Source organism: Chionomys nivalis, chromosome 18, assembly GCF_950005125.1.
Source record: "Chionomys nivalis chromosome 18, mChiNiv1.1, whole genome shotgun sequence".
NCBI classification, from domain to species: Eukaryota; Metazoa; Chordata; class Mammalia; order Rodentia; family Cricetidae; genus Chionomys; species Chionomys nivalis.
In genome coordinates, this window is record NC_080103.1 from 5990853 (window position 1) to 6002450 (window position 11598).

Below are 11598 nucleotides of genomic sequence, written 5' to 3' on the forward strand. Positions count from 1 at the left end.
CCTTGCTTTCATTCGCCACACTTGTCGCTTTTCCTGAGGATGTCCAACTTTTTCTTTTGTTTCTTCCTTCTTCCCTTTCTGTCTCCACCCCTTCCCTTCCTCTCGGTTTTCTCCCTCTTCCTTTGCGAATCCCTCGCCCCTTCCCGTTCGTAGGCTCGGGACTGTGGTAGAACTACCTTTCCCGGCTTGCGGCGCCGCCGGGAGTAGGTGAGGGGTGGCGCGCTGCTGGCCTCCGGGTGTCGGAAGGACTGCTGGGAAGTGGAGTCCGCTTCCTCCCCTCGTTGCGTGGCTGCTGGCGTGGAGGAGGCCCGTAAACAAACTACAAGTCCCGGCAGGCAGTGCATCGCGGGTCAGGACTAGGCTGGGGCCGAGCCGCCGGGCTCGCGGAGGCGGCGGCGGCGGCTGCTGCGGCTGGAGGAGCCGGGCCCGCGGCGGAGGCCGTGGCTGGAACTGGAAAGGTGGCGGGGACCGACGCGGTTGTAAGATGGCGACGTCGGGGGCGAACGGGCCGGGCTCCGCCACAGCGTCAGCGTCCAATCCACGCAAGTTTAGTGAGAAGATCGCGCTGCAAAAGCAGCGTCAGGCCGAGGAGACGGCGGCCTTCGAGGAGGTGATGATGGACATCGGCTCCACACGGGTAAGGGACCGTGTCGGGGAGCCCGAGCACGGAGGAGCGGTCGCCAAGCGGATAGGCGGGGCGGGGGCGGGAGCCGCTGGGCAGGAGGCGGAACGCGGCTAGGGCAGCGGGCGCCGCCGTCTGGGTGGCTCCGGGTGAGGGCCGAGGGTCAGCTAAACGAATTTTGCCGGGAAGACAGGAACACTGGAGAGGTTGGGGGAGTAGGAAAGACTGGGTTCGAGTTATTTACGTGTGAAGCAGGACTGGCGGAAGAGGGAAGATGGACTGCCGAAGTCCAGCGTCGGTGGAACGGTTCTTGTGCATCTCCGGCCGAGTCCTTTCACTGACTCCACTGAAGCATCCTTAATTATGGATTATAGTTTGGAAGCATAGTCTGCTTGTCTCTAATCTGACCCTTTCTGAATTTGTGATCGCCAGACTAGTGCCTTTGCTCTGTTGGGACATTCACGGTGTCTTGGTTCCTAGGGGAAAGGGCCCCTCGAGTGGTTTGATCTAGCTGTGCTGGGTATATTGGGACAGGAAGTCCCCTCCTGTGTCCCGTCCCTTTGCTTCCTTTTTCATATACTTCGTGTGGTTTCCTGACTTGAGTCAAGGTGAGGACCATTGCTCACAGAATGGTTCTTGGTGTTTGGCGCTGGCCGCCTGGGAGGAAAGGTAGATCTTTGAATCGCCAAATTGGGTAAAGGATCACCTATGCTTTCGCCGGTGATGTGCTGAACTTTCTAGGGAGATGGTGCTACCCGTGAGTCAGTTTTGGGAGTGATTTCTAGAGTCCTCTGTGTGTGGGAAATACTCATTCCTAGGAAGTTCCACAAAGAATTTTCAGGCCTGTTTTGGAAGTTGTTTTGGAAACAGCCCCCCCCCCCCTTAGTTTCTTGCTTTCTAGGGCTGCATGTGAGAGGGATAGGGTGGACTGGCAGGAGTTCACAGGTAGACAGCCCTAATTTAGGGACACAGTGATCAGTCGTGGTGAAGAATTGGAAGCTCTAAGGGGAGATGGTGGAGCATAAATACCACATTACAAGGCTTTTGGTTCTATATATGACTGTGACCGATTGTATCTTTTGTGTGTATCTCCCTTGACTCTTTGAGTTGTTGTTGTTGTGTGTGTGTGTCTGTCTGTCTGTGTTTCCTCTACTTTTCTAGGGACCACATGCTCTAGTTTGTGCACGTTCAAGAAAGATACGTGGGGAGGCAAATCTGGTGTGTGCGCGCACGCTTGTATAACCTGCTCTTAACCACCATGAGGATTATGAGCCCTTGACTCCCTTTAAGAGCTTTTGATCATAGTGGGGGTCGGAGAAAGAAGATGGGAGAGAGACTTATTTGCAGTGGAGAGCTTGAGGCTCTGTCCCCTGGACCATGTTTCTCTCAGAGCTGTGTGCAAGCTGAAAGCTGTGAGGAATGAAGAGCTGGGGCTTCTGTCTTTGTGACACACTGGCTATCAAAGCCTTTCCACCTCCTTTTCTTTTGCTGATTAACTTCTCTGATAAACAGCAAACTATAATGAGCCTACGTGGCCAGACCTGGAGATCAAGGATCTTGAGTTTGGAGTGGCATGTTTAGTTTGTTACCTGGGTAGCTGGGAGTGTAGGCTGGGGGCAGATACAGCCATGGGCCGTAGACCACCAGAGGACTTGGAGGTTCTATCCGTTAAGCCGAGGTCAGCATCACCCACTGGAATCACAGAGCTGATCTGGACAGAAAGCTAGTTCTGACTAGTGCTGTGCTGCAGTGTGACTTTCTGAGCTTTCCTCATTCCCATCCCTCCCCAGCTCTATTTATTTGGCTGTAGGCAGAGTCTGAGTCTTGGAAGTAGCTACTTATCTCTTACACAGAGGGACATGCGATATGTAGAGACTAAAACTGAGGGTTATTTTGTCTTATTTCCTTAACAATCATCTCCGTGAACTGGCAGGAGATGGCCCTACCCAAGTTGGACTAGGCTCCTGTGCCAATTCAGGCATCTTGACGTTCAGTAGAAGTACTTGGTTTGGGCACCTCTCTTTTAGCGGAAGAGTCATCACTTCTCAGGTTGTATAGTTTGGGATGCGCAGACTCTGTGCAACCTTGTGCAGATCCCGAAGCTTATGCTCCTTAGAGTGTGAAGGGAAGAAACTGGCAATAATGGATCTTTGGCACTGGCTTCTGGTCTTCCCTCATCTTCTAATTAGTCTTGGTGACATTGCCTTGAAATGAGGGCAGAAGTACCTGATGGTCCTCCATCCTGTGACCTGCCTCAGTGGGGATACCAACAGACAGAGAGAGACGGGCCTTGAGTAGTGTCGGCCCTGCCTCGCAGGGTTCTGTCAGGTGTGGGAGCTCACTGGTTAGAAAGCTGCAAAGGTGGGTTGTTTGTGCCACAGCTTTGTACTGGCAGATATCTTGAAAGCGGTCGTATATTCTGGTGACAGGAATGAGAAATGCTCAGGACCTTCCCTGACATACCCATTTGTCTCTTTTATCTCAGTTACAGGCCCAGAAACTGCGACTGGCTTATACAAGGAGCTCCCATTATGGTGGTTCTCTGCCCAATGTTAACCAGATTGGCTGTGGCCTGGCTGAGTTCCAGGTGAGTGGACACCAGCCAAGGAGGAGTGTAGGCTCTCAGGCTGCTTCCCCTGCTGATTCACCTGTCCTTTTTGGCAGAGTCCCCTCCATTCACCTTTGGATTCATCTCGGAGCACTAGGCACCACGGGTTGGTGGAACGGGTACAACGAGATCCTCGCAGGATGGTGTCCCCTCTTCGCCGATACCCACGCCATATATCCTTCACAAATGATTTAAGGGCGAAGGACTGATGGAAGGGGCTCTCAAGGGACTCATGGTGGGAAGGACCTTCGTTTCATCTTTGTTCACTTCTTTTACCCAGTCTTCTTGAAATGTGACCACAACCTGTGTGTCAGCACACACTCTTGTGACAGGCAGTTGGTGTTCTTGTGGCTCTGCCCTCTTTGGTGCTGACCTTACTTCCGCTCACTTAATTGTAAAGCAGGATTCCCTGTTACCTGGGAAGGAGATTTGGTTCTTCTTCCATTCTGCTGTGAACTTCCTTCCTGGAGACCTCTACCATGTTTGTCTCCATTACCCTGGCCAGGCATTGGCTTAGATTGTTCCAGTTTGTACTAAGCTTGGTCTGATATTTTTTTTTTCTTTCTGGGGGTGAGTTTCTCTGTGTTGTCCTGGAGTTTGCTGTGTAGACCAGGCTGACCTGTATAGACCAGATGGATATCTGCCTGGCTCTGCTTCCTGAGTGCTGAGATTAAAGGCCAGCGCCAGTCCTGCTTTTTTTTTTTTTTTTGGAGGGGGGGCTTCATTGTGTAATCTAGACTTTTCTGGAACTTAATGGGTAAATCAGGTAGGTTCAAACTTTTGAAGCCGGGCGGTGGTGGCGCACGCCTTTAATCCCAGCACTCGGGAGGCAGAGGCAGGCGGATCTCTGTGAGTTCGAGACCAGCCTGGTCTACAAGAGCTAGTTCCAGGACAGGCTCCAAAACCACAGAGAAACCCTCTCTCAGAAAAAAAAAAAACAAAAAAACTTTTGGCGATCTCCTTGCACTGCCTCTTAAGTATTGCGATTACAGTTGTAATCCTTGCCTATTTTCGTTCCATTTTGTTGTTTGTTTGCTTGTTTTTGTGATGCTGGGCCTAAAAAGTTAGGTAGCCTTCTTCATTGAGATACAGCCTCTGACTTCTCTTCCTTGTGTGCGCAGGGGTGTGTGTGTGTGTGTTTGAGACAGCATCTCACTATGTATCTCTGACTGGCCTAGAGCTGAAAATTCCCTGTGCTTCCTCCTTCCAGCTGCTGGGATGACAAGCCCAAGCCACCAACACTGGCTTACTTGTATGACTATCTGATGGCTCCCTTATTCTCTCATCTGTCTCTGCTTTTTCCTTAACCACAGCTATTTACATTGACAGTTCTCCCTATAGCCCCGCCTACTTATCTCCTCCCCCAGAGTCTGGCTGGCGAAGGTGAGTCCAGTGCAGGTGGAATTTCCCACTCATTTGGTCTCTAACATGTTTCGGGAAAGGGGGGAGGGCTGAGGTGGGCTAGGGCTAGCTACTAGGCTGAGGTTTCAGCAGTACCTCGTTTCCTAAGGGCCAAGCTGGGAGGGTGGGGCAGCTGGGTAGGTGGTCAGAGTCCAGTCTTGGCCATGTTGACACGAGTGGCCAAGCCTCTGAGTCCAGCTAGCAGAACCAATGGAACTATAGCCAAGCTGGGGTGTGTGTAAGTGGGGGAGGGGAGGATGGCAGGGTGGCAGGTGAGAATGGCTCCTTTCTCACAGTGGTGGATCCCAGGTGTAGTAACTGTTAGATCTTTGAACCCCTCCTTTCTCTGTCTCAGCTGCAATACTTGCATCCAGAAAACTTGCTAGGCTTCAGCATTTCCACTCAGCTTACCTTGGTGCAGAGTTTCTGTTTCCAGATCTTAGATTGAGGAGGGGTGGGGATTTATGGATCAGAGTCATTAGAAGAACCAGAAAGAAAGAGGCATGATACTGGCTACCAAGGCCTTTTCACATCCACCCTTGCTGCCACACACTTTCCCACCCCATGCCTTTCATGCCCATCTTCCGCCACCTTCTTCCTCCTCATAACTTTTCTGTCCTAGGATGATGCCCTGGGGCAACCTCCCAGCTGAGAAGGGGCAGTTGTTCCGACTGCCGACTGCACTTAACAGGTGATGGTCCTTGACTTCTTTAGTTCACATCTCTTTCCTGTACTTTCTGGGGCCCTACTCTACTTCATCCCCTTTCTAGCCCAGCTTAAATATCCACTGCTGGGCAGTATTTGGTACTGCTGCTCATCTCTGCTCCTCCAACAGGACAAGCTCTGACTCTGCTCTTCACACGAGTGTAATGAACCCCAACCCCCAAGACACTTATCCAGGCCCCACACCTCCCAGTGTCCTGCCCAGCCGCCGAGGAGGTAGGTGATCCTAGGGAGTAGCTGTGGAGCTTTTTACTAAAGCAGGCAAACAAGTAGGCACTGTAACCAACCCCATTGCATCCCGTGCAGGTTTTCTGGATGGTGAAATGGATGCTAAAGGTATGTGCTCTTTACCAATGATGGGTCACGAATGCCAGGCATCAGGGACTTTGTATGGGGTCAGGGAATAGGATTCCCTCTTGCCTGCCTCTGCTTCTTGTCCTGCCTTACTGGCTCCTCCTCCAGCCTCCCCATCACCAGTCTCTCTCTTTCAAGTCCCTGCTATTGAGGAGAACTTGGTAGATGACAAGCATTTGCTGAAACCATGGGATGCTAAGAAGGTAGGTAAGGGCCACTGGGTGTCTTCCACTGTCCCTGGGACAGGCCTTCCAGGGCTCCCACTGAGGTCTGTCCTCATTTCTAATCCTCTTCCTTCTCTCCTCAGCTGTCCTCATCCTCTTCTCGTCCTCGATCCTGTGAAGTCCCTGGAATCAAGTAAGTACCACTACACAGCTGGAGTGACATTGAGGGAGGAAGGTCAGAGATGTGGAAGACTGACGTCTGCTCCTCTCTGACCACTTTGTCTTCACGTCGACCTTCTGTCCTCCCTAGCATCTTTCCATCTCCTGATCAGCCTGCCAGTGTGCCTGTCCTCCCACCTGCCATGAACACGGGAGGTTCCCTACCTGACCTCACCAACCTGCACTTCCCCCCTCCATTGCCCACTCCCCTGGACCCTGAGGAGACAGTCTACCCCAACCTGAGTGGGGGCAACAGTACCTCCAATTTGACCCACACTATGACTCATTTGGGCATCAGTGGAGGTCTGGGCTTGGGCCCCAGTTATGATGTACCAGGTGAGTGGCTACCTTGTTCTGATCGTGTGACTGTCAGCTGCTGCCTGGCTAGAGGGTAAAGGGGAAGGAGGCTTGCTTGATACGGGATCCTGTGACTGCCCATCAATCCCCACATCCCAGAACCCCTCATTGCAATTTTCACCCAGCAAGAATGGATAGGAGAAAGATGGAGAATAACTCCCAAATGGGTAGTGCCAATCTCACTGTTAGAGACAGAATAGGGAGGACCTTGTGTTGCCATAGTCTGGTCACTGCTACCCATTCTGGGTGGAAAGGGGCCCAGTTCCCATCAGTAATGTTGGCGTCTCTGGTTTTTTGTCTGTGTCTGCAGGACTTCACTCACCTCTTAGCCACCCATCCCTGCAGTCCTCCCTAAGTAATCCCAACCTCCAGGCTTCCCTAAGCAGTCCTCAACCCCAGCTCCAGGGGTCCCATAGTCACCCATCACTGCCTGCCTCCTCCTTGGCCCACCATGCACTGCCCACCACTTCCCTGGGCCACCCGTCACTTAGTGCCCCAGCCCTTTCCTCCTCCTCTTCCTCTTCATCCACTTCATCTCCTGTCCTGAGCGCCCCCCCTTACCCAGCTTCTACTCCTGGGGCCTCTCCCCGCCACCGCCGTGTGCCCCTCAGCCCCCTGAGCTTGCCCGCGGGCCCAGCCGACGCCAGAAGGTCCCAACAGCAGCTGCCCAAACAGTTTTCGCCAACAATGTCACCCACCTTGTCTTCCATCACTCAGGTATGCGTGGCTACCTCCCCTGCATTTGTTTCCCTTCTTCTCCTTCCTGTGCTGTGCCCCTTGTCTCTTCCATCCCCTTCCATTCCTCTGCTCTGTCCCAACCCATCTTTTATCTATCTTGTCCCCTCTTTGCCTAAGAGTGCGAACTCTGGCATTAAGCCTTTGATTTCACATCTTAGTTCTGCCTCTTGACTTACCTCCATTTAGAAGTTACTGAACTTCTCTGAGCCTCAGCGGTCTCATTTAGAAAACAAAGGTGGTTTTGTAAGCACCAAATACAATAACATACACAAAGTATTTAGCATCACGCATAGCACAGGCACCAGTATAGCTTACCCGTTTGCCCTTCTCCTTTCTTTGTTCTTTTTTTTTTTTTTTTTTTTTTTTTTTTTGGTGTTTCGAGACAGGGTTTCCTGGAACTAGCTCTGTAGACGAGGCTGGTCTCGAACTCACAGAGATCCGCCTGCCTCTGCCTCCCGAGTGCTGGGATTAAAGGCATGCACCGCCATCGCCCGGCCACCTTTCTTTGTTCTTATCTCCCTCCTCTTTGCTAGTTCACCATATCCCCAGTCACTTCTGTCCTGTCCCATCCCTCTACCATTTCCTCTTCTTCTTTACTAGAATTCAGAGTCCCAGAATCTCTGACCACAGAACCCAGTCCTTTCACATTGTGTAGATGAAAACCTGGTGCCTGCAGTGACAATCACTTCCCAAGGTTTACACAGCAAGTGATGAAGAGGTGGCTGAGACAGTGTCTCTCTCATGTAGCTCATCTGGACTTGAGTTCACTAATTAGTTGAGGCTGGCCTGGAATATCTGATCCTTCCTGCCTCTGCCTTCTAAGAGCTTGGATTACAGGCATGACCTCCCATGCCAAGCTTTCTTTTCTTTTCTTTTTTCTTTTCAAGCTTGCCTCCATGCTAAGGGAGTTCTTCCCTCCCTCTCCATCTTAAAAAAAATAAAATAGTTCTCCAACTTTTCTTTCATCCTATTCCTTTCCTCTCTGCCCTCCTCTGTCCTGCTCCATTACTGTTTCCTGGATGTATGCTCTGTGTTCCATCTTTACATTCTCCGGTAGGGAGGACTAGCCATGTCAATGAGGGCAGTTTGCCCTCCGCATCTCTTTTACTTCCTTCCTCTGGCTCCCTCTGGCCTCTCCAGGGCTTCAGAACAGCAGCTCATCCTCCTGATAGTCAAGTACCCAGTTTATGAACACTCACTCTGGAGTGAATTTGAGTTGTCTATTGTTAGCCGCATTTAGCACCTAAGTTTTGATACGCATTTCGTATAATTTCCACCAACTCCCAGAATGCCATGGGAGCATAGGTTGTTGTTGTTTTTGGGGTGAGAGTGGAGAGACAGCTCCCACTTTCAGCGTGGTAGGTCCAGGCTCAGTCTTCCTTCCTCAAGCTCCTGAGTGCTGTTTTCCAGGCATTGCCCCAGTGCGCCTGGCTCGGAGCACTGCCGTGTTTGTGTTGAGGACAGGTGGCCTAGCTTAGAGGGTGGGGAGCAGCTCTGACTGAGAGTTCTTTGAGGGGTCATACTAAATAAATTCCCCCCTTTTTTTCTTTTCAGGGCGTCCCCTTGGATACCAGTAAACTGCCTACTGATCAGCGATTGCCCCCATACCCATATAGCCCCCCAAGTCTGATTCTACCTACCCATCCATCCACCCCAAAATCTCTACAGCAGTTGCCCTCTCAGGCCTGCTTAGTGCAGTCCTCAGGGGGACAGCCCCCAGGCAGGCCGCCACATTATGGGGCACTGTACCCACCTGGGCCCGGCGGGCATGGGCAACAGCCTTACCACAGGCCAATAAATGACTTCAGCTTGGGGAGTGTGAGTACACAGACTCATAGCTCTGAAGTGGGGGGGCTGAGGGAGGGCCAGGGACGTGAGTGGTCTCCGGCGCACTGAATCGGGAGATGGGGGTGGGACCTCCTTTCCCCCCAGGTAACATAGCACTGCCAGCTTGGGGCTTCTGTCTTCTGTGTTTGACCCCCTACTCCTGCCCCTCTGTTTCCGCTCAGCTTGCTCTTTGATGACTCCTGCCTTGACCCGTTCTCTTCCTGGCATGCACATGCTCTGGCCCAGCAGGTACGGTGCCCACACGTAATTCGGGCCCCGTGCTCGCTTCTGTTGCTCTGCTTGCTGTCACCTCCCTCTGTCTTTGCTTTTCTTCCTGGGGTGGTTGGGGCTTGTAAGGCAGGACACCCTGTTCTGAAGCTCACTTCCTTAAGGTCTGTCTGTGTGTCCCTAGCTGGAGCAGTTCAACGTGGAGAACCCATCAACCAGCCTGGTGCTGGATCCCCCTACCTTTCCCGAAGGGCCTGGATTTTTAGGGAGTGAGGGATCAGTGAGTGGTCCCCAGGATCCTCATGTCCTCAACCACCAGAACTTGACCCACTGCTCCCGCCATGGCTCCGGACCCAATATCATCCTCCCAGGTGAGGAGACGTGGGTGGTGGAGGAGATGGAAGAATTGACAGCTTCACCGGTGTGGTAGGAGACTGAGGGGTTTGGAGGTGTGTGGCATGGGATCCTTACCTACCTGCCTACCTCTTCTACACACAGGAGACTCCTCCCCAGGTTTCTCTAAGGAGATCGCAGCAGCCTTGGCTGGAGTACCTGGCTTTGAGGTGTCAGCATCTGGGTTGGAGCTGGGGCTGGGGCTGGAAGATGAGCTGCGCATGGAGCCATTGGGCCTGGAAGGACTGACCATGCTGAGTGACCCCTGTGCCCTGCTGCCTGACCCTGCTGTGGAAGATTCATTCCGTAGTGACCGACTACAGTGAGGGGACATTACTGCCATCCTTCTTCATGGCCCTGTCCCCATCACTGTCCTTTTCATCCCTTCCCCCTGGCCAGTAGAGACTACTCTCTGTCCCCAGATCCTTTTTCTAATATGAATGAAGGATCCTAAAAATGAGGAAAGGGAAGGGGCCTGAGCAGGTGGCTCCCGTACTGTACAGAGTACTGTCATCGGTGGGCCTGGGGCTCAAGGGAGGCTGCAGCACTTGGAACTTTGAAAACCGTCTGTCCGGAGGGCAGAGCCTGTTGGAAAGCAAGGCATAGAGGGGACTCTTGGAGGTAGGGCTTGTCCAGATGAGGGTAAGCTTTACCAGCCCTTCCCTATCTCTCTTCCCCTTGCAATGGAGGAGAGAGCCAGAGTGGATATTATTTTTTATTAAATATATTATATGTTAATAAAAAATCCTAACAAACCTTTTGTGTGTTTGGCTGTTTGGTAGGTAACTGGGCACCTAAGGAGGGTTGATGCCATAAGCTCTTTTTTTTTTTTTTAATATTTATTTATTTTATTATGTATATAGTATTCTGTCTGTGTGTATGCCTGCAGACCAGAAGAGGGCACCAGACCTCATTACAGATGGTTGTGAGCCACCATGTGGTTGCTGGGAATTGAACTCAGGACCTCTGGAAGAACAGTCAGTGCTCTTAATCTCTGAGCCATCTCTCCAGCCCCCATAAGCTCTTCTTTTATGTTGCTTTTTTTTTTTTTTTTTTTTTTTTTGGTTTTTCGAGACAGGGTTTCTCTGTGGTTTTGGAGTCTGTCCTGGAACTAGCTCTTGTAGACCAGGCTGGACTCGAACTCACAGAGATCCACCTGCCTCTGCCTCCCAAGTGCTGGGATTAAAGGCGTGCGCCACCATTATGTTGCTTTTTTTTAAATTAATTTATTTTTATTTTATATGCATTCGTATTGTCCTATGGGTGTTGGGTCACCTGGAACAGGAATTACAGACAGTTGTGAACACCATGTAGGTGCTGGGAATTGAATCCGGGTCCTCTGGAAGAACAGTGCTCTTAACCACTGAGCCATCTCTCCAGCCCCCGTGTTTTCTTTTCTTTTCTTTTCTTTTTTTTTTTTTTTTTCTTGAGACAGTGTCTCTGTGTAACAACTCTGGCCAGGCTGGCCTGGAACTCAGAGATCCACCAAGGCACCACTGCCCAGTTTTTTGTTTTTTGTTTTTTTTTTTTTCTGAGGCAGATTTCTTTTACATATTCCGGGCTACCTGGAAGTTCTGCCTGATTTTCTTGCCTCGGTTTCCTTTCAGCGCTGTTATGGTTTGTGGAGGACCACCAGCCTTAGATTTGGGACCCAAATTGGATACGTCCTAGAGCCAAAACAGACTTCACCGATGGCAGCAGGAAGTCACCTTATGTGCCCTCATGTTTGTCCAGGGGAGGGGGCACCCTGACTGGCCAGACAAGTTACTCTTCCTCAACCTCAGGCCTGGGGTAAGGAGATGGCTGTCGCCCCGGTCACGTGTGTTTCTGGTATAATAACCTCAACTCTCTTGGGGGTAGCTATTCCCAGTATAACTGTAAACTCCAAGGAAGTAGGTCTAGCTGGCTCCCCTGGTCCATGTTCCCAGGGCATTATTGTATATGAATTCACCCACCTCACTTGG

The 11598-nt window shown here is 51.5% G+C and overlaps 1 protein-coding gene across 3 annotated transcripts; it reads left to right on the forward strand.

Annotated features, from left to right (window-relative positions):
- The first annotated feature begins 371 nt into the window (after positions 1 to 371).
- Positions 372 to 10380, forward strand: Crtc2 (CREB regulated transcription coactivator 2). 3 transcript variants are annotated; one of them, XR_009058692.1, is made up of 14 exons: positions 372 to 637; positions 3108 to 3209; positions 3287 to 3403; positions 4552 to 4613; positions 5254 to 5322; positions 5467 to 5570; positions 5661 to 5690; positions 5847 to 5911; positions 6016 to 6065; positions 6183 to 6427; positions 6759 to 7165; positions 8741 to 9004; positions 9196 to 9262; positions 9426 to 9522. XR_009058692.1 is itself a non-coding variant. In XM_057794178.1 (14 exons), the coding sequence occupies exons 1-14, from the start codon at positions 485 to 487 to the stop codon at positions 9958 to 9960; spliced, it is 2076 nt and encodes a 691-aa protein (XP_057650161.1). In that variant the 5' UTR covers positions 372 to 484; the 3' UTR covers positions 9961 to 10380. The 3 variants fall into 3 exon arrangements, 2 of the variants coding, with proteins under 2 accessions (XP_057650161.1, XP_057650162.1); XM_057794178.1 differs by lacking the exon at positions 9196 to 9262 and adding an exon at positions 9740 to 10380 and having other exon boundaries at positions 9426 to 9612; XM_057794179.1 differs by lacking the exons at positions 5254 to 5322; positions 9196 to 9262 and adding an exon at positions 9740 to 10380 and having other exon boundaries at positions 9426 to 9612.
- The last annotated feature ends 1218 nt before the right edge of the window (positions 10381 to 11598 follow it).

Excerpts from the sequence above, each read along its gene's own strand:
- Crtc2 (XM_057794178.1), top strand. The coding sequence starts at position 485 with ATGGCGACGTCGGGGGCGAACGGGCCGGGCTCCGCCACAGCGTCAGCG. Across the intron at positions 3,404-4,551 it reads TTCGCCGATACCCACGCCAT|ATTGACAGTTCTCCCTATAG; the intron begins ATATCCTTCACA and ends ACAGCTATTTAC. Across the intron at positions 5,323-5,466 it reads CTGCCGACTGCACTTAACAG|GACAAGCTCTGACTCTGCTC; the intron begins GTGATGGTCCTT and ends CTCCTCCAACAG.